The following is a 23,036-nucleotide window of genomic DNA, read 5'->3' as shown; positions in this document are numbered from 1 at the left end:
GTATCAGCTGATATGTTTGGGGGTTTGGCATCTTCCTATAATGATTCCATGCTTGTCTTTTGATCTCTGGCCCTCTTGCAATTTCTGTTGAACCAATCCTGTTTCGTAAGTCTGCATCTCTGCTTTGGTATGAATGTTTGTGTGCCTTCATCGTATATTTTGTAAAATATGGCATACATCTCATTTACATCCTTACCTAGCAACAAGTCTATCCAATTATACCCATGAAAAAAATGCTAAGTTCCCTATAGCATCTTCTCTTGAAATCGAGTTTAAAAACCGTTTCAATGTCCCCATGCTCTACTAGGTTATATTGCAAAGCGTATTTAATGTCCAAGAGGTCGTGATCACTCTTTTTTTCCCAAGGGAGGTAGGTACTGGATGTCAAATACCTCTTCTTCTTTCCTGGTGAATCTTGGGTGCAGTATTGGCAGAACATCCCCTTCCCTCATTCTTGTGGCCTGCTTGACGTATTGATACATGAATGTCTCCAAGATAAGGTGTGTGTACACTCACCTAATTGTGCTTGCGGGGGATGAGCTCTGGCTCTTTGGTCCTGCCTCTCAACTGTCGATCAACAGGTGTACAGGTTCCTGAGCCTATTGGGCTATATCATATCTACACTTGAAACTGTGTATGGAGTCAGCCTCCACCACATCACTTCCTAATGCATTCCATTTGTCAACCACTCTGACACTAAAAAAGTTCTTTCTAATATCTCTGTGGCTCATTTGGGCACTCAGTTTCCACCTGTGTACCCTAGTGTGTGTGCCCCTTGTGTTAAATAACCTGTCTTTATCTACCCTATCAATTCCCTTGAGAATCTTGAATGTGGTGATAATGTCCCCCAACTCTTCTGTCTTCCAGTGAAGTGAGTAATTCCCGTAGCCTCTCCTTGTAGCTCATACCCCTCAGCTCGGGTACTAGTCTGGTGGCAAACCTTTGAACTTTTTCCAATTTGGTCTTATCCTTGACTAGATATGGACTCCATGCAGGGGCTGCATACTCCAGGATTGGCCTGACATATGTGGTATACAAAGTTCTGAATGATTCTTTACACAAGTTTCTGAATGCCGTTCTTATGTTGGCCAGCCTGGCATATGCTGCTGATGTTATCCTCTTGATATGGGCTGCAGGGGACAGATCTGGCGTGATGTCAACCCCCAAGTCCTTTTCTTTCTCAGACTCTTGAAGAATTTCATCTCCCAGATGATATCTAGTATCTGGCCTCCTGCTCCCTACGCCTATCTTCATTACATTACATTTGCTTAGATTAAACTCTTAACAACCATTTGTTGACCATTCCTTCAGCTTCTCTAGGTCTTCTTGAAGCCTCAAGCAGTCCTCCTCTGTCTTAATCCTTCTCATAATATTGGCATCATCAGCATACATTGAGAGAAATTAATCTATACCCTCCGGGAGATCATTTACATATATCAGAAACAAGATAGGACCGAGTACAGAGCCCTGTGGGAATCCACTGGTGACTTCACGCCAGTCTGAGGTCTCGCCCCTCACCGTAACTCTCTGCTTCCTATTGCTTAGTACAAATGCCAAACAAAATGCCAGAATAAGGTTACAGTACTTGTTTCTACCACTTTACAGAATTCTTCCAGCAAAGGTGGCTTGCACACTGAATTAATTGTTGATCCATTTATCTGTGATGTTATTCATAGTTACTGTATCTGTTAATCTGCAGTTTGGCATTGTGTACCACCTCCTATAACTCTCTGCTCTCTTTGTAAATAAAATATTTTGAATTGTTTATATGCAACACTCAGGAATATGAATGCATTATATGTATTCAATAAATTTAAATGTAGACAAGGTACAATTTCTTGATAAAGTTTTAATATTTTTCCTATTGTATGTGGCATAATGTAGATATATATGATACTACCAACACAGGTCATAGTGCTGATGGTGCTGATACAGTATTTCAATTGGGTCTGCAAGCTTGGTTAATCTGTTGTTACTCAGGGATTTTCGTACTTTTATTTTTCTTATACTAAATGATATATCACTAGGAAACATGTCAAATAGTGATAGCAGTAAGGATAAGAGGAAATTTCTTATAAGAAATATATAAGAGGTATGTGTGTGTGTCAGTCTGTCTCTTGCTTCCCAACTGTTCCTTGATAGAATTCCTTGTGAATCAGATACCTCTGATATCGTTCGCCTTATGAGTTTTGGTTCTCGTATTAGTATCCTTAGTGATATTTAGGGCCCTATGAATCGTGCACATTTGATGGTGCTACGTAGCCTTCCTGGCTTGGTGCCTTCTTTTGATAATTACTTACTTACAAATGAACATGTGACTTCCTATATCCTTTCCATAATAAAGAAAAGACAACTGAAAATATAATATTAATAAAAAGTATTTGAGACTTGTTTTATATATATATATATATATATATATATATATATATATATATATATATATATATATATATATATATATATATAGTAGGCTCAGAAGTGAGTTCTGGCTACTAGGTACGACATATATATATATATATAAATATATATATATAATATATAAAATATATATATATATATATAATATATAAATATATATATATATATATTATATATATATGTATATGTATATATGTAATAGTGTAGATGTTTAATGCAGTAACATTAGTTGTGCAGAAGCAGATAAGAAAGGAAAGTAAGTTCCAGACCACACACTAGAAGGTGAAGGGACGACGACGTTTTGGTCTGTCCTGGACCATTCTCAAGTCGATAGTAATTAAGTAAAAATTATAAAATTTGATTATAGTAAATATTGCAAAGATGGTTGGCATTAGTAGGTATGGCAAAGGCAGTTGGCACTGGTACCAGTAGTTACTATGGCACAGGTTTGGCATTGCAACTCTGGCAAAGGAGGGTGACACTGATATCAATAGTATTTGTTGCGTGGGTGTGTGTGTTCATGCTAGTACTCTACTGTAGTCTATATATGAAAATGACTTGAGTGGCTGAGTATAAGGGCTTAGATAGAACAGAAGTATAATTGGTTTACCCAGTATTGCTATTAGAGGGAAACAGATCATAAAGGCTTGGGATTAGGACTGTTGGACTCCAGAATAAGGTTACAGTACTTGTTTCTACCACTTTACAGAATTCTTCCAGCAAAGGTGGCTTGCACACTGAATTAATTGTTGATCCATTTATCTGTGATGTTATTCATAGTTACTGTATCTGTTAATCTGCAGTTTGGCATTGTGTACCACCTCCTATAACTCTCTGCTCTCTTTGTAAATAAAATACTGTATTTTGAATTGTTTATATGCAACACTCAGGAATATGAATGCATTATAGGTATTCAATAAATTTAAATGTAGACAAGGCACAATTTCTTGATAAAGTTTTAATATTTTTCCTATTGTATGTGGCATAATGTAGATATATATGATACTACCAACACAGGTCATAGTGCTGATGGTGCTGATACAGTATTTCAATTGGGTCTGCAAGCTTGGTTAATCTGTTGTTACTCAGGGATTTTCGTACTTTTATTTTCTTATACTAAATGATATATCAATAGGAAACATGTCAAATAGTGATAGTAGTAAGGATAAGAGGAAATTTCTTACCATGGACAAAAGGTAAAATATTGGAGGAAAGTGATTGTGGCTGGGAGGTGAAAAGGCTGGCTGATGAGTTTGGCATTTGTACTAGGATGTTTATAAATATATTAACCCCCCTTAAGGATGGGTGTGGATGGCTTCTGCTCCCCCTCGCCTGACTGATGTAATGATACAACCCGTTCTCGCACTTTCTTACAGTCAGTATTGACTTATTAAATACGTGCATATGTGACATACTAAACATACTAGTTTACCTTGAAAAGCTTCATAGAAAACACCGACCTACCTAACCTTCTTAGTATGTTAAGATAAGCATCTTATTGCTTCGCAATTACAATTATTACTTAACCTATACCTATAATAGGTTAAGTAATAATTGTAATTATGAAGCAATAAGAAGCTTATCTTAACATACTAATAAGGGTAGGTAAGGTCGGTGTTTTCTATAAAGCTTTTCAAGGTAAACTAGTATGTTAAGTATGTCACATATGCACGTATTTAATAAGTCAATATTGACTATACGAAAGTGAGAGAACGGGTTGAATGATACACAGTAAAATTATGCCCATAGTGGCTTTGCCACCTGAGTTTTTGACATGCATGGCGACCCATATATTATCCATTGTTTCTTCATCTGATTGCTGAGCAGCTTCAGCCCTGGAAGCAGCACACTGCCATTTAGCACATCAACAAACTGGAAAAGGTGTAAAGACATACTACTACGTGGTTCCCAGAACTGAAGGACAAGAGGTACGAGGAGAGGTTAGAGGCATTAAATATGCCAAAATTATAAGATAGAAGAAAGAGATGACATGATCACTACATACAAAATAGTAACAGGAATTGATAGGGAAGAATTCCTGAAACCTGAAACTTCAAGAACAAGAGGTTATAGATTTAAACTCTGCATGATGCCCCCAAAAATATAAGAAATTTCACTTTTGCAAATGGAGTGTTATACGGTTGGAACAAGTTAGGTGAGAAGATGGAGGAGGTCAAAACTGTCAGTAGTTTCAAAGCGTTATATGACAGAGTGCTGGGTAGACGGGACACCACGAGCGCAGCTTTCCTCATGTAATTACACTTGGATAATTGCTTCTTTAGTGGGGTGGGATTTTAGGTAAAATTAGGAGTTCAGAGAGGCTCCCCTGAGTTGTCTGCTTGGCGTGCCTAGTCAGACATGAGTCAAGTGGGCATTGTGGGTTTTATATTGCTATCAATCCTAGGTAACCCTTTAGTGGTTATCTGCATATATTCTTGTTATTCTTGAGATATCCCCCGTGTGTGAACTTCCCTTTGTGAGAGAAGTTCACACACGGCCCTACACCCTCGCCTCTGATAGGTGAGGGTGCAGGGCAGTGAAGTCCAATAATGCAATGAAACAGCAATTTCTGGGTGAGCCCCATTGACTCCCTGATTCTCTCTCACTTCCAGATCATTGGGTGGATGTTTTCATGTGTTAAATGCTCAACCTGGGAGCTCAGACAATGTCGAGCAGTGGGGTACCTCCCCACAAATAAGACTGGAGGTGGAGCAAACACTTGCACTAGTTCTGAGAGAATTCAATTGTGTGTTTACATTTTTTGGGAAGTTCTTAACACTTTGGCGTACCCCGCGCGCCACCCCTCAACTGTGCGATTTGGGTCCCCAAGTGTCACGGGAGCGCGCGTAAATTCTGAAAAGTGTATACTCTCTTCAACTTTGTCACCTTAATTCTCGTCCCACGAGATTAAATTTGGTATCATTGTGTTCGCAATAGAATTCTCTACAGCACTAAATGCATATAAACTCCAAAATCCCGGCTAATTACCCGCAGCAAACAGAGAAAGTGCGAACGAGTTACCCAGGAGCGCGCAAATGCGATAAAATGTTTTCATTATTTTCACTCTGGTCACCGCAATTTTCGTCCTAGGTCTTTCATTTTGGTCTCAATGGGTTCGCAATAAAATTCTCTAGAAGAATATTAGCATATAAAATAAAAAACCTGGTCACGCTCCAACCGCCGACGAGTTAAAGACGGGCCACGCGTTAGCCGCGAGTGAGCGCTCAGACGCCTTCCAGCTACACTCCCAATTCCCGCCCTTTTCAAGCCTTTCTTTTGCAATTTTCTTCCTGGAAGGGCCTTGTTCATGATCACTATCCATCGTGGAGTAAGCGTAGATAGTTTCTAAAGCCGCAGTAAGAAATATAGCCACGGAAAATAGCCGAAATGTTCACACGTTTGAGATGCGAGGGGAGGCGACATTGGTCACAACAGTGGAGCGAAAACAATGGGCCCACGGCGTGTGCCAAGCCGCCTGAGGGCCACAAGGCTCAACAAAGAAAATGGGAAGACATTGGCGCACATTTTAAAACCAGTCCCAAAAAATCGGATAAAAACCTGATTTTTGGCGATTATTTGAAGTGGATGACGCAATGCTGCGTCATCCCCGGTATTAACGACAGTAAATGGATGACGCAATACTGCGTCATGCCCGGGCGAAAGTGTTAAGGCAGGTTTTGAAGCTTTGGTCTCTTTGAACCTAGCAGTAATGTGTGTTGACTTGCTGACTTTTTGGTTGCCTTCCACAGTAGGATGACATACAAATGTCACCACTCAATGCCTCTATGAGGGGGAGTGGCAGGTTCTGGCACTGGTCCCTGGTAGGCCTATAGAATGGCACAGCTGGTGTGACATAGTACATATTACCATCTCAGCATATAGCTTTAAGGAGCCTCTGGAGCTTGCTCAGAAATTGGCATTTCGTTACATACGTACATACATACATATATAAATTGTAAAAGTTTCAGAGAAAAATACGTGTGGTCTCAAAATGTTTAAAAGTGATGTATTCAACAGTATAGTGTTGCTGTGTCTGTGGTTGGCAAGTAGAATAAGGTTCAGAGGAGGTTTTTTTGTGACTTGCTCATTAAATATATCTGGGTAGATTTAGATTTTTAAACGATGGTTTGCAGTAAGGAGGAGGAAGATATCTGGGGAAAAGTGAGTCTGATGTGGAGTCATTGAAGAGGAAAATAAAGGTGGTTATGGGTAACCATAAATGATTTTTTTTCTTTCAGATCTATAATGCTGATGAAACTGATCTAGTGTGGAGAGGTATTCCATCTGAAACATTAGCTAGTAGACTAGTGGAATCTCTACCATGCCCTCAGGTTAGAAAAGAACATGTTTCAGCTATGGTGTGTGCCACTACAGACGGCACACACACACACACTAAAAGCTTCAAAATCCGGTAAGGCCTTTTTTTAAACTTCCAATTTGGACTTCATTTGCTGCACAGTAAGTACAGTACAGCCTCTCAAAAAGGGTTGCTGCACAGTAAGTACAGTACAGTACTGCCTCACAAAAAGGGTTGCTGCACAGTAAGTACAGTACTGCCTCACAAAAAGGGTTGCTGCACAGTAAGTACAGTACAGTACTGCCTCACAAAAAGGGTTGCTGCACAGTAAGTACAGTACAGTACTGCCTCACAAAAAGGGTTGCTGCACAGTAAGTACAGTACTGCCTCACAAAAAGGGTTGCTGCACAGTAAGTACAGTACAGTACTGCCTCACAAAAAGGGTTGCTGCACAGTAAGTACAGTACAGTACTGCCTCACAAAAAGGGTTGCTGCACAGTAAGTACAGTACAGTACTGCCTCACAAAAAGGGTTGCTGCACAGTAAGTACTTCCATATAAGAAGGTTGGTTTAGTTATGAGTTTATTTTACAAGTTACATTTTGGATAGGTAAATAAAATTGAAATAATAAAAAAGTAAAGTGGAACTTAAAATGCTGTCACTACTGTTCTTAGTGTGGTTTCACTTTACAGTTAGGGACTAGCACTACAAATAGAAGCATGGATGGTTCATATACTGTGTGTTTAAAACTTTCATATTAAAAGATTATTATGGACTGACAATGCTGATGTCATCTGTGTACAATCTGTGTTTTCTTTTAATATTCAACATTCTAAATATTCTATATGTACATCATTTGACTGTAGAAACCTCTGGTAATTGTTTGCCATATTGGCAAAAATAACCTTAAAGCCCTAGTTACCACCCTGGTCATTATTAAAAAAAATAAATAAATAAAGAGCACAATCTCGGGGGCATCACCATCTATTTATTTATTTATTTATGCATATACAAGAATGTACATAAGGAATGTGAGGATACAATTATGGTAATTACAGTCTTGTAAAGCCACTAGCACGCGCAGCGTTTCGGGCAGAACATTCTAAATATACATATTTAGAATGTATCCATTTACCATCCATTTACTAACCAGACCCATTGTTGCCATGCTAAATTTCAAGAATTTATAGACCAGGAAGATATTTGTAATAAAGAAAAATATTATTACAAGAATAATTTGAATATTAGCAGAAATTGATGTTTTCAGTCATAATACACCTGACTATAGCCAAACTAAAATTATTAAAAAAAAAAATCCCAACATTAGAAATAACTGTTTAACGATATAAAATTTTTAGTTTTTATGCACCAGGGAATTGACCTAAACACAGTGCAGGTTAATGGACCTGAGGCAGAATTCATTATCAGATATATTTTGAGCAATACAGGAAAGAATTTGATCAACTCTTAAACATTTTAAACAAATTTTCTAGTATCAAATAAATCTGTCAATAATGGTGGGTTCCTAACTAGTACAGTATACTGCTTTGTATTTTTTTTTTATGAAAAGACCAGATTAGCTTAATACAAGTCTATGGGAAAGTATTTACAAAGTTATGTAAATAAAATTGATAATGTTGAAGATTTTTGACACTGCATTTTTTGGTGGGATAATTCAAATTTCAAAATGAGATTTTTGGATAGAGGGGGGGGGGGAGGTTAAAAAAAAATCGTAGTTGGAAGTTTACTCCAACTAAGAGTACTTACTATTCATAGTTTCATAGTGACCATTCTCATGTTTAAAGGCTAAATATCAAAGAAATGTAACTCTGAAAACGTTTTTTTTAGAGTAAAGTGGACTCGGCCCCTTTTAACACTTAAACCGCTAAGGGGTTTATGGCCCTGCAACACCGCCAGGTGCAAAAAACAAAACAAAAAACTTTCGTCTTATAAAAATGTTCATTTGTGTTAGCTGATCACGGGAAAAAGAAAAAAAAAAAATCTTAGGTGACATATTTTGGCCGCAATGTCTGGCCAAAAAAAAAAAAAAAGAGGCGTTGACACAGCAAGCATCGGAGGTGATCTGCTCTACCCCAGCTGTCAGGCGGAAGTTGACACAAAGATATTATTACCTAATTATTTCAATGTCTGATTTTTTCTTAGTGTTTTTGCAGTAATATTATTCAGTAGTGTGTAGTGTGATATATTTATCACACTGCACACTTTATTTGTATATAATAAAATGTGTGAACCATTGCTATACTCAGAATTATGGTGTGCATATCTGTGATTCAATTATTATGTTCATAAAATAATTAACATAGTTTTGCTGTTATTACACTACCTGTATAGACACAGGTTATATATAAGTATCTGCATCTTTTGGTCACCATAACTAACCACTAAGTTGGTCTGGCGAGTCAAAAAGCAATAAAGAGTGGCCACCACACCTGCTAGCCAGCCACTGGCCGCCACTCCCATCCTCACCTCACTTTGCTCGCCAACAATCTCCTCCCACCATACTGTTTTTGCTTTTAGTCACTATATTCAGACGTTATATATAAATACATGTTTTGTTCAACATTACTGTTCATCTAAGTTGGTATGGTGAGTTAGGCAATAACTCAGTCACCACACAGAGTCAGCCAATGCTTCCCTCCCCTCCCTCGTTCAAGGCCAAACATACTAACATTCCTCCTCCAATCATACTATTTGTGATGTTATTACACTATATGCACACATTGTATATAAGTACTGTGTCTACATGTTTTATTCGCCATAACTGTACAACTAAGCTGATATGGTGCCCAAACAGCATAGTGGCCACTATACACTTCATGACAAAGTCTTGCAGACGACGCCACCTTCCTCGCCAAAATGGCTCCTCCCAACATACTCCTTTTGCTGTATATTACCCTATATACACACGTTATATATAAGTATCTACATTTGTGCTGACGATAGCGAACCACCAAGCTGGTATAGTGAGTCCAGACAGTAAAAGGTGGTCACACAGTCAGCAGACAATGCTACCTCCCTCCCCATGAAGAGAACTCCTCCCACCACAGTGCTAATTATCACCACAGTCCTGCTATTATCAGAATCCTGGTCATTTTAATCAGTCAGGGGTCTTCTGTAATACTATCATTGCTAAATAATAGCATGTACATATATATTTTGACATTTTTAGGCAATGCTGTGGTCACAAGCTGAACAGCAGTGCTGTGAGCTCATGCTGCTGTGTACCAGCCTTGGTGGCTCACTCAAAACTGAGGCTCTCAGCACCAGGATATGTTACCCACGATTTTTTTTATAAGTGGTGTTTACTATCGGCTGTGGCTGGACTATAGCTGCCCCTATCCCTCGTGGGGCATTTAAATTCGTGTGCTAAACCCTCAGTCGTATATGTACATATTGCGCTGTTTCGGGAAAGTTACTCCCATCGTATGCTTATGTATTGCGTGGTTTAAAGGTTAAGCAATAATTAATCACGAACAATGCCAGTTGCTTCTTGGCATCCCCTTGTGGGAGAGGGTAAGGGGGGCAGGGGACTTCTGGTACCTGCCATGGCAGTGCACAAGCAAAATACGCCCATAACTTAACCACCCATACATTTTCTGCACATGGTGACCTGTGTACCGTATTGTCCCTTGTTCCATCATCTGCCGAGGGGATAAAGTACTGTATTGCTTTTGAGGAGGACTAAGGGTATACCTGGGAGATTGAGTGAGGTCCAACTGAATTATCTAGTTTAGAAAAATGATTTAGTAATTTGCAGTAAAATTCATCCTTGATATAGCTGTCCTTAATCTTCACAGTTTTGTTATTACAGAGCTCGTGTCAAATGTGAATGAGCTCGTTTCACATCTCGGCCAATTAGCACTGGTTCTCATATCTGTCCTAACTTTCTTACCCTTAAATTCCATGCTGAGTCATGTCTTTTGGGCTTTTGCATCTATTTATAACTTCAATACTGCTGACTGAATGTAACTGACTAATTCTTAACCAAAAAGGAGTGGTGGTGGTGGCTACAACCAAATGGACTCGATCACCGAATTGAATGGCAAACTTGTGGCTACTGTAGACGGGCATGAGGCTTGCCAGCTCAATTAATGCTAATGAGTCTTCACAGTGACATCCACTGCCTCTGAGGAGGAAATGTGACGCTAACGGAAAAACAGAAAATAGAGGACAACATTCAAGAAACAAAAAGACTTGAAAAGACTATGGCTAGGAACAAAGGTAAATACTGTATCTGGAAAGCCAAAACAACCAGTTAGAGATTAACCATGACTTGGATACCCAAGAGCCAAAGCTCCCTGTGAATGACATGAACAAGCCCAGTAAATATTTTGGGCGGTGGATTCGTTTCAAAAGCTGGAAGTTTGCTCAATCCATAATCCCATTAATTTACAAAATTAGTGTGTTATATTCCAATTGGTTTCTTCAAGGACCTGGGAGCGGGAAGATATGAAATTTGGAGGTTACCCAAACCAAAACCCCATCCATATGAAAAAATGATTCCTGTTAGCAGGAATCATTGAGGTCTTGGGTAAATGAACCAAGACTGGCTTTAACTTCCTTCAAAACTTTAAAGGACAAAGGAGAGCATTCATTCTTTGCAAGCAATGAGAATCAATTGGGTCTGTACAGTATTTCTGCCTGCCACAAGAACACTGCAGGATGTGACCCACAAAGGAAAGGCCATGGCAATCATGACCCTGTCCAATGTGTGGGTGTAACGTACTGTAGTGGAGTAGATGCTGCCCAGGACTTTATTAGGACTGGGGCCACCAGCTTCAAGATACCCCCCCCCCCCCCCCAAAAAAAAAAAATCCTTTGTCCAAGCCATCGAAAAGTCGTTCATGAGGGACTCTACGAAAGGGCTAACAAAAACCATGAAAACGGAAGAAATCTGACGGTTACAAAGGATGGGAACAAATAATTTGGTCAAAGCATTATAGGCTGTCATAATAGATGACTAGGCAAACCAATGAAGCAAACACTGAGCTCCTGGAGGCAAGATAATGAAAGGCAGTGTAGGGGAAGACGGGACACCATGAGTGTACAGCCTGTATCTCTCATCCTGTAACTGCACTTAACTAATTACACACACACATACAAGGGTTCTTGATTACTAAGAGTTTGGGTCTGGGGACTGTATTTTTAAGTAAACAAAATATACTGGCTTCATTTACCATGAATGCTGGAGTTGCCTTGCATACTGGAACAGAGGCCTGTTGATGACTTAACTTGACTGACAAGTAATTGTTTTATATAAAAAAATGCTTGAAGCGTTCTGTATGAGAATGAGGCTCATGGAGATTTGGTATTGATTTTGATCTTTAATCCGTAGAATTAAAAAGTATTTCAGTATCGGAAATAATGATAATTTTTTCATTATTAACAAAAGACAAATTGTGTTGTTGAAAGAAAACGTGGGGAGCACAAAGATGGCAACCAGCATGAGGAAGGACAAAACAGAAGAGATTAATTTTGATGGTTTGCATTAATATTTTTGCCAAGCTGTTGATTTCCACAACAGGTTGGAAAAAAGTAAAGATAATTTATAAAGTATCTTGTGGATAGAATTAATTTAAAATTTGAGCAGGAGTAATGAAAGGTTGAGAAACAAAGTTACAACTTGTTAAGTCAAATAAAGGAATTATGCAAGGATAAAAAACACTGGTAAACTAAGAGAAATGTCCTGGATGAGGAAAATTATGTACTAAAAATAGCACTTTCCCTAAAGTCAAATCCAGACGTTAGTGAATGCCATAAGTTAGAGAAGGAAATCCAACAGGAAAAAGGGCGTTTGTCAGAAAAGAATATAGGTTATACAAAATATAAGAAAGTGCAAGAAGGATATGCAGCTAATGTATGCACAAGTGGCCAGAGAGAAATATTAGAAGCAGCAAGGAAATGACAGATCAGCAACAACAGTAATCTGCAAGACCTTTACCTAAATCTTTCAGCAAAGAGCCAACACAAAATGTACTATGAATAAACCAACACAATCAAACAAAGCATAAACCTGGGATCTGTGCCAATGTTATACTTGGGGTGTATGTAAATATTGGCTATCGGGAAGAACTGATGAACGTGCATATACTGTATAAACACCTGGGAAACTGCAGAAATACACTGTATCCTAAATACAGTACAGGTACATGTCACTCTGAAAACTGAATATTTTCCACCCAAAACTGTCTAAAACTACACTAAACAAGAAGGAATTTTCAAAGAGAGACTGCCCAGCATTTCATATCAAATGAACCAAGCTAATAAAATCAAAAGAATGCCATTATGAATACAACAGCAGCCATACATACCAGTTATTCTTTTTTTTTTTTTAGTAAGAGAAAGAGGAAAAGAATGGCAAGAAATGTTCAAACTCTATTATCAACTCTGTCAAATGCTAGACAGGACACGATGTGACTCCCCCCTACCAAAACAACAGATATTGAGGGCAAGTAAAATATCCAGCACTTCCACAAATACAATATCATCTTTTGTATCTGCAAGTCCACTTTATAACTGGTCTCCTAAATGAGGCAAATATAGTGTTTACAGCTTAAATTGAAACTTGCACAATGGACTATTATGACGATGAGATATGGACACCGGAATTCAATCTTTTCAAATGTGATGGAAAACATAGGCTACAGGGTGGGGTCAGCCACACATATTTGTATAGAGCTGCTAAATATCACAAATGATATGATGGAAGTGCTGATAATCAAAATACAAAATTCTAAATGTGGTAGTCCTTGTCCTTGTATATAAATTACCAGATGTAAATCCTCAGCAGTTTAAAGACCAACATAGGAAATAGCACTTAGAAAACCTCTCAAACCCTGTCCTAACCATCATCTTCGTTGGTAACTTCAGTTTATGGTACTGTACCTAAAGTGGAAAAATGTGGCAAATACGGTTATACCAGAGAGAATCCCAGGAAGCAGTCTTGTGTGACCTCAAGTGAAGTCACACAAATGACCCTGCAGATGTGTGATAGATTTGCCTTAAACTAACAAATGGAAACAACTAGAAAAGAAACCATCTTAAAAATGATTTTGACCAAACAATGATGAACTGATTAGGGACATAACAATTAAGTGAAGTTCAGATATGCAATGGGCAATAGACCTGTGCAGTCAGCTTAAAATCCAAGAGGAGGAGAATTCAGGAAAGTAAATGTTAATACAAATGGATTAACTGAAAAATTACACCAAGACATAACAAATATGTTGAGAAAGATAATGAGATATTGCAACCCTAAACCAGTGCCTTGAGAAAATAGGTACAGTAGCATTAGAAATACAGTATAGGAAAGTCACATACCACTAAGGAGAAAGATAGATGTGCAAACTGGAATAAGTACAGAGTTCTCTCTACAGGTGACAAAACCAAATAGCAGAACATCTCAAATGCTCCACTATTCCAAGAGCATCCCAGTTTGGTGCCTTCTTTTTGATAATTACTTGATTATTCCAAGAGCAACAAAGAAGGTTATTTAGAGATATTGAAAGAAATCAAGCTAAAGTTGCAAGAATTGGTTACAATTCAAAAGAGGCAAAGAGAGTAAAGGGCCATAAGCAAAATTGAAAGGAATCCCAAATACTTTTTCTTGTATGCAAAATCTAGAACAAAAACTACTACATGCATTGGGCTCTTGTGCAAGGGTGATGGAACCTTCACAGCTGACAACAAAGAAATGAGTGAAATACTAGGGCTATCATATCAAGATATCAAAACAGAAATTACTTAAATTAAGGAAAAGAAATGTAAAAAGATTTGGGGATAATAATCATGTCAGAAGACCTTAGTTTAAAGATCACAACAAAGTAGCTGTCAGAACTAATAAAAATGACAGGTTGGATAACAGGAACCTTTCAAACAAGAGATGGCACACCAGTGATGATAAAGACACTGATGCCAACAAACGGTTGAATCTTTTATATTGTTTCAGAAGGCGAGTGCGGTGACCCATAGGGCCATCTGTGCATCTCAGTGTGAAAGTTGGAAATCTTATGTCTCTGCCATTACTGTTGGCACCCATCTACCTAAGATCTGGAAGAAACTATTCATGCATCAGATTGCAGGTAAATTTGTTTCAAACTTATTGCCTATCGGTATCAGTTGCACATGAACCCGGTTTATGCTTTAATACCGTTAGCTCCAATTCTCATGTTTCTTCTCCTTTCCTTACCCCTTTCATAAGCTGCTTATTGAATCTTGTTCCTTGGACTTTCACACTCCTTACCTACCTTGAGGTGCTTCCGGGGCTCAGCGTCCCCGCGGCCCGGTCATCGACCAGGCCTCCTAACTTACATTTCCTTAATAGAAGTAGATTTTCATTCGATCTCTTACAGTAGCTACCACTCGCCTACAGCTCTTCTATAACAATCTCTTGTCTCTTTCTCTAGTATGCTTTGTATTTGGGCATACATCCAATGGTAGTGTCAGACCTGAAAAAGATCTGACACTACCTGAAGATACAGTATTTTAGACCAACTATAATGTTTTGGCCTTTGTGCAATCTTTGGGATTCTGCCACTCTTCCATAAAAGCTTCAGTTCTCTCTCTCGTTGTTCATTTAAAGTAAGGCTGACGCTACTCTCTTTCCTGGCTGCCCTAAATGGTCTTCCTTCCTCCCTGCCATTTTCTCAGCATTTTTACTGTCATGGTGATGGACTCTTCTTCAAAACCACCTCCAACTTGCAATAATGATGTGTCATCATGTGCCACCAATCATGGCTACAGCTAAATTTAACTTGTGTTATGACTTTTACTCGGGAGGCAAGTCATTCCTATGACTGTTGAGAGGCGGGACCAAAGAGCCAGAGCTCAACCCCCGCAAGCACAAATAGGTGAGTACATACACCCCCCCCCCCTACCTACCTTGGAGCCCAGTGGACAGCGCCCTTAAGGTCATACTCCTAAGGGGCCCGGGTTTAGTCTCCTGTTGTCACTCTGATAATTCCCTTCTGTATAAAGATAATGCTAAACTATTATGGTTGCTGTGACACCTGTTTGTTTTGGTCACTCAGAGACCAAGACAGAGGTGTTTTGGTGTCCCACTCCCTCAGTGAATTGAATGCTTTAAGATGCATACTTTAAAGTCTTATCCTTTCAATAGAATCCTTCGTGAATGCAATACCTTTGATATCGCACTCCTTATGTACTTTTGTTCTAATATTAGCATCCTCACTGATATTGAGGGCCTCTTGTATTTCCTGTGGCTGATTGTTGTACATATTCTCCATGGCTTGAGGCCTTCTTATGATTAGTTAGTCTTGTTCTCTACTTCCTGGGAAGTGGATAGATGCATACTTCTCTATTTGCCACACTGATAAGCAGGGGTGCAACAGGTACTGGGAGAGCATTCTATAAATATTAAGGTCCTAATACTACACCCTCCTCCTAAATATAAGGGATATAACTAGCCAACTTTTGATGGGGTTTTAAAAGGAAAACATTTTTAAGTGGTACCTGATCATCTGTGCTGTGAATCCATATATTGGAGTGTGTGCAGAATCTTCTAACATCATAGTTGTCTTGACAGTCAATCAGGAGGCTTGGTCGGAGACCTATTGTGTTGACTTATTTTGTAGAGAAAGCATAATTCACTACTTCATTTTTTCTGCCTTTTGAAATCATTACCTAGCCATTCTCTCTCCCCTCCTGTTTAATGGATTCCATGCTAACATGTTAATGAACCAACCTTCACTGCTTGCTATTAACTCTTCCTTCATGGGTGTGAGGGTGCAATTCCCTCCTTCAGGCTATGTGTGCACATGTTGGGGCTCTGCGCTCACAGCTGAAGCACTGCTATATAGAATGACTCACTGCAGGGAATGAAACATACACCTGATATAAGAGCATGTTATTTTTCTACACAGTCTACCAGGCTTGGAACCCTCATTTGATAATTACTTTGTATTCACTTGTTATTTATTATTCTTGAACTATTTGTAATGATTTATATGAAACTTTAGTGACTTTCATGCATATGTACAGTAATAAAAGCAGTCACTACTAACCACTTCATTTTATGTCAAAGTTTGTTATTTCATGTGTAATCCAAAATTATCAAACGGCAACGTATTTAATAAAATATTTTTGTAAGTTATATATTAAAGTAAGTTAATTATAATTATATATGGGAATGATTAAAACTATTTAATCAAATTATATTCAGGTAGTGAAGGAAACAGACCATCCAATTAATGTTAAACATTTACTACTTAGCTTTAAGAATATTGTTTATACAACCTCTACTAAAACATTTTGGTCATGTACACCATACGACGTCTCTGGTAAGCCTACTTGGTAATGCTGTATTTTATATCTAATGTTTATTAAAAATGTTTCAAACTCCCCTGCAGTGAATTTCTATATAATTTTAGATTTGGAGGATTTTGCCTGATGCCTCCCACCCAAATTTCTTAGCTGTAGTTTTCTTATTTACTCTTAATAACATAAGTTACAGTACTATGATAAAATAGTACTTGATTTTCATAATGTATTTACATTAGGTTGCCAGACTAATCCAGTGAAATACTGTATAGGCACCCCACTGTGTGTGCACTATTCATGTTTTAGTAATTTTCATATACTGTAGATTTGCAATTTCAGTTTCATTAAAGTAAAAAAAACAAATCCAGGGAATGGGTGATTTTGTCTCATGACAGAGGCGACTTGCATGCTCCTTTACCCAGAGGGCAATTACATGGTTTTGGAGATTCTCTTCTGGTCAGTGGCCTGTGAGGTTCATTTCTGGTTTAAAGGTAGGATAGTTTTATTTTCTTATGTGCAAGATGCATCAACAGTCTTACCTGGGACGCGGTCGGGTCAAGATACCTGCTCCGCACCTTCCCCCCCCCCCCTCCCCCCATGCTGGGTACTGAGATGGAGACTCAGTCACCAGAAGACATGGCTACTTCTCACGGCGTTATTAACATGGACTCTGAAAGCAGCCAGTCAGACGAGGAGGGCGTGTTTCAAGAAGTTCTGACAAGGAATAAGAAGAAACGAAGAAGACAGGAGGCAAGGCGTAGTGTGGACAGTAATACACTTAACGGAAACGATAAAAGAATGAAGAACGACGCCGAGACTGATGCAGACAAACGGACGGAACGATGTCAGGAAGGTGAGGATCAGCGGAGATGGAGGCTTCTCTTCCCTGCCTCATGCACGCTGGCCTATCATCAGAAGCTGCTGTGGACCGTCAAACTCGGAAGAGAACACCGCAAGTTCGAGCCCCTGCTGAAGGAAGGTGTAAACAGACCTTACTTAACGGTAGGTTCTATGGAGGCAGTGGAGTATCTTACCCAGCAAGGATACGATGGAATTCTTATGGAAATACCGGAGGGGAACGAGAAGCTGACGAAGGTAATTATCTATAAATACCCTCAGATTCTGGACCCCGAGTTTATACTCGACGACCAACGATTTGTGTGGGCCAAGCGTCACCTTATTAAAGGTGAAGCTAGGAGTCAGGTGGTGGCTCTAGTGAGAGGTGACGTACCCGAAAAAGTGTTCATCACCGGGGCTGGCTACAGGCATGTAGCAAAGTATGTGGAAGAGCCCATAATATGCCTGAAATGCTGCAGATGGGGGCATAAATCCTGGAGATGTCAAAATGATCCACGATGTCGTTTCTGCGGAAAGTCTCACCTCTCTACTGTGTGTAGAAACAGACTGAATCTGGGTGAGAAAATAGTTCCCAGATGCTGCAACTGTGGAGGTGTTCACAATGCGAGCTCGGCTGTGTGTAGCAAGAGGCCGAGTATGGCTGTTCTCCGGCCGGTGAATGTTACAGAGCAAGCAAGAGCTCTTACCCAGACACCGGGAGCACAGCAAAACAGTCTGCCCCAAACAGTGCCAGTGAACCGGACGAATGCGTGGGTAAAGGAGTCACCTTTACTTAGGCAGGCTCCAGCAACAAGCAGCCACGCCACCACTCAGGACTCCGGCAGTGACAGTGTAACGGTGAGTGAAGTGGCTACTGTGGCTCAGAGAGAGGGTCATAATAATATGGTCAAGGAAGTGTGGGCTGAACTTAAAAAAGTTGGTGAGTTCCTCCAAAATCTGGGGCAGAGAATCGAGTCCATCGAGGCTAAATTAAACGTTCAGGAGGTCAAGGAAAATCACAAAACGGTGAAGGATAATCAGGATATAGTGGTTGAGGACAAAGATGAAATATTGAGTGATGAAATGAAGGAAAGTGAAGTGTGTGTGAATGATGGTAGTCGTAGTGAAAGGAAGAACCCTATAATTACACATAAAATGAAGGAATCATTTGGGCCAATAATGGACATCTCAGGGCTGAAAAAATCTCTTGAGAATCGCAATGTCGCTTTTACTGGTGAACTTGGGAGGAGGTGGGAGATGTTATACAAGGTATGGCTATCATTTAGTGAACTTATTGGGGATGACTTAGGCAATGAATTGATTAATAATGGATCACCCTAGACTGAAAGTGTTGTCATGGAATGTTAATGGTTTGAGAAACAGGGTTACAGATGTTCATTGTTATGTGATGGGAAATGATATTGATGTTGTAGCTCTCCAGGAGACAGGGGATAGGAATGAAGGATTATTGAAATTAAATGGCTATAAAGGGTTTCACCTCTTCGCTGCAAATAACATCAGAGGCACGTCGATTTATGTTAAGAACTCCATACCAGCAGAGTTAGTAGAACCGCCATCAAAAACGCAAGGTATAGAGAGTGTTTGTGTTAAATTATCATTAAGGGAAGGGGAATTTATTGTAGTTAATTTGTATGTATCCAGGAACTGCTTCGACGCTAACTATTTACCTGACTGCATTTATACTAATCCTTCACTGGTCATTGGGGACCTTAATGCTCGGCACACAAGCCTTGGGACAGTGGGTAGTATTAATGCTAATGGGGTCAAGTGGTTACAGTTTCTACAAGATCATCCAGATACCTGTCTATTGGGAAACAATGAACCAACTCACATCAAGGGAGGACGGCTTGACTATGCCTGCGTTTTAAACTCTCAGGGGATTATGGGGGAGGCTCGGGTTGTTCGGGAACTACTTAGTGACCACTTTGCCTTGAACGTTGAATTACCACTGGGGAAAAAACAAGTCCACTTTCAAAGGAAAAGGCTAAATATTAAGAAAGATATGAAAAATTATTTTATTCAAAATATGGGAGATTGGTATCAACATTACACGCCGCTCTGCGTTGATAGTTTTTACGAGGACATGGTCGTGAACATAGAGAAATTAGTACAGAGGGAAAATAACGGGGGCAGGGGAAGCAAGACGCACGGACCTAAGAAATTTAAATATTCCAATGATCAGCAAGTCAAGGGATGGGAGAGAATGCTACGGGGTGCGCATAAAGCATGGTTAAAAAATGGAAGGAGGGATGAAGAGAAAAATACAATGTTGGAAGTGGCTAGGGAATGCAGTCAGGTGAGGAAGGAGGCGCGGGACAGATACTGGCAAGACTTTGCTCAGGCCATTGGTAATACTAAGAACCTTAAAGACATATGGAGAGCAGTAAATAAAGTCAGGGGTTGTAAGACTAAATTCATTGCTCACTCAGATCCAGGGAAAGTTGCTAATGAGTTAGTAGATAAATGGGCAAGTGCTGCTGGTATGGAGTCCTTACCTGCAGACACGAGAGTCACCATTGAGTCATGGGAAAATATTAGAAATGGAGTAACTTTATGTGCCTTAAATACAAGATCTATAGCATGCACTGAGATAACCCACGATGAGCTACTGGATGCTATAAAAAGTGGCAGCTCCACTGCTCCGGGAAAAGATGGAGTAACGTATGACATACTTAATTATTTAGCCGGTATGAAACCTAATCCCTTACTTGATTTGTTTAATATGAGTTATAGAGAGGGAAAGTTACCAAGAAAATGGAAAGAGGCTGTCATCATTCCTATCCCTAAGTCAAACGGAGGCTACAGACCTGTCTCCTTAATATCCTGCTTTTGTAAAATGATGGAAAGGATTTTGTTAAATAGGCTACTCTACCTTGTAGGTGATAACATGTCCAATAATCTCTTTGGTTTTATCAAAGGCAAAAGTACTGCGGATTGTCTCTTAAAGTGTTTGTCTAATGTGGATGACAATTGTAGAGTTTTTGTTGATCTACAAGGAGCGTTTGATAAAGCCAATGGGGAAGTAATCTTATACGAATTAGCCAATCTGGGAATAACAGGGAGATTGCTACACTGGATAAGGGATTACCTGCAAGGCAGAAAAGGTCAGGTGTATTACCAGGGATACATGTCTGAGGAACGGAGGTTTCAGTTAGGTACCCCACAAGGGGGAGTATTAAGTCCCACCTTATTCAATGTATTAATGAACAGATTAGCATCAGAGATGTATCCTCCAGGGGTCACGACGATCATATATGCTGATGACATTCTTATACAAGGCACTTCTGGGAACAAAATTCAAGATGCTCTTAACATACTTGGTACAACCTGTCACAAGTTAGGCTTAGTTATAAATGCAGATAAAACCAAATACGAGTATAGGAAACGAAGAAATATAACACTTACTCTAAATGGTGTGGAACTGAGCCGTGTACAGAAGTACAAGTATCTGGGCATGTATGTTGGATACACATGTGAGAGTAAAAATGCTGAAATAAATCATATCAGCACCTTATGTAAAGCCCGTCTGCATCCTCTAAAAGCACTGGCTTTTTCTGGTAAAGGTGTTGGGGTACCTATCTTGCGGATGTTATACATAAGCACTGTTCGATCCCTGATAGACTACGCAGCACCCGTATTGTCTTACACAGGCCAAGGCAGAATTCAAAAAATAGAGCTGATACAGAACGAGGCTATGAGGATTATTCTTGGATGTCAAAGAAATGCAATGATTGAAATAATGAGAATGGAATTAAATTTACAGAGTGTGTGTGATAGAGTCCGTGACATTAACACTAGAGTATCTATTCGTTTCATGCGGAGAAAAGGAGGGGATAAGCTGTTTGAGAGCGTTCAGACCTGCTTGAGTGACGTACACACTTCCAGGAAACTGAGGGAGACTCGCTATACGAGAGGATTAGCTCATGACCTCAGGGAATACGACGTACTTGACTGCTGTAAACCCTCTCGAAAGTGTAATATGTCTGCTCCCTGGAAAGTACAGAAAATAGACGTCGAAATTGTACCCCTCAAGGTGAAAAAGATTCATCATGAACCGGGACAATTACGGTGTTTGTATGGAAGCATGATATCTCGGTTACCAAGAGGCAACAGTTTACATGTATATTGCGACGGGTCGGTGGCGGAGGATGGCAGGGCAGGGTGTGGTGTCCTAATAAGGGATTATACGGAGTTTGGGACTGTGGACAGGATAATTGAACTCCGGCTTAGTAATTATATATCATCCACACAAGCTGAACTGCAGGCCATTCTGGCGTGTTTGGAGGAAGTACGTCATGACGACAAAAATGTTTTTGTATTTGTCGATAGCCGAGGAGCACTGGAGTCCTTAAACAGTAGAAACCCAGTCTTCATGTCTATAGTGGAGGACTGTAAGAGAAGAATAACTGAGATACAGCTGAAAGGTTATAGTGTGAAATTCATGTGGATTCCATCTCATGTTGGAATAGTGCTTAACGAGGTGGCGGATGACTTGGCCAAACGTGCCACATCAAAACCACAAGTTGATATCGAATGTGAATTCACAATGAGACAAATAAGAAGCAAAATCAGAAATATTCAGGCACAGGCGGGAGTGGAGAGGAGAGAGATAATGTATGAGAGTAGTCAAACCATGCAACACTACATGTATGTGAGTCAAAACACCCATTTCACTTATGGTAAAAGGAGAAATGCTTGGAGTGACTCTGTGTACATGCGGCTCAGGCTTGGGTACAAATATTACTGGGAATATGGGATAGATGTTCATGGTAATGACACGAAGTGTAAACTATGTGGTATGTTAAGGTCTCACACCCTTGCCCATTATATTCTTGATTGTCCGTTGATTAGTGTATATAGAAACACTGAGATAAGGACTGTTCCTGAACAAATAGCCTGGATGTGTCACAACGGAAAGGTTGATGATATTCTTGAGAGATATAAGAATTTTGCACCAAGATTGTAATATTTTGTTGAATTATCTGCAGGTGTCTTGCAAATTGTCTATACAGTATACCTAGGTCATAAAAGTATTTGTGTGTACGTCTGATACCATACTACTTGTGAAGGAGGAAACCTCCTATGTTTACCTCTCAGAATGTTTGGTAATGTGTTTATTTGTGATGTGTGTCTATGTATATATTAACACGTTGTACTGAATGGG

General features: G+C 39.5%; 1 protein-coding gene across 1 annotated transcript in view; it reads left to right on the top strand.

Annotated features, from left to right (window-relative positions):
• The first annotated feature begins 2,818 nt into the window (after positions 1–2,818).
• The window catches only part of LOC123747042 (uncharacterized), a 22,398-nt gene continuing 2,180 nt past the window's right edge, over positions 2,819–23,036 (top strand). The window contains exons 1-4 of the mRNA XM_069317243.1: positions 2,819–2,864; positions 4,246–4,358; positions 6,657–6,749; positions 14,685–14,817. Coding sequence (XP_069173344.1) covers positions 2,819–2,864; positions 4,246–4,358; positions 6,657–6,749; positions 14,685–14,817 — 385 coding nt within the window. The remainder of the gene's footprint in view (positions 2,865–4,245; positions 4,359–6,656; positions 6,750–14,684; positions 14,818–23,036) is intronic.

Source organism: Procambarus clarkii, chromosome 87, assembly GCF_040958095.1.
Source record: "Procambarus clarkii isolate CNS0578487 chromosome 87, FALCON_Pclarkii_2.0, whole genome shotgun sequence".
NCBI classification, from domain to species: domain Eukaryota; kingdom Metazoa; phylum Arthropoda; class Malacostraca; order Decapoda; family Cambaridae; genus Procambarus; species Procambarus clarkii.
This window is presented reverse-complemented; position numbering and strand designations above follow the sequence as displayed.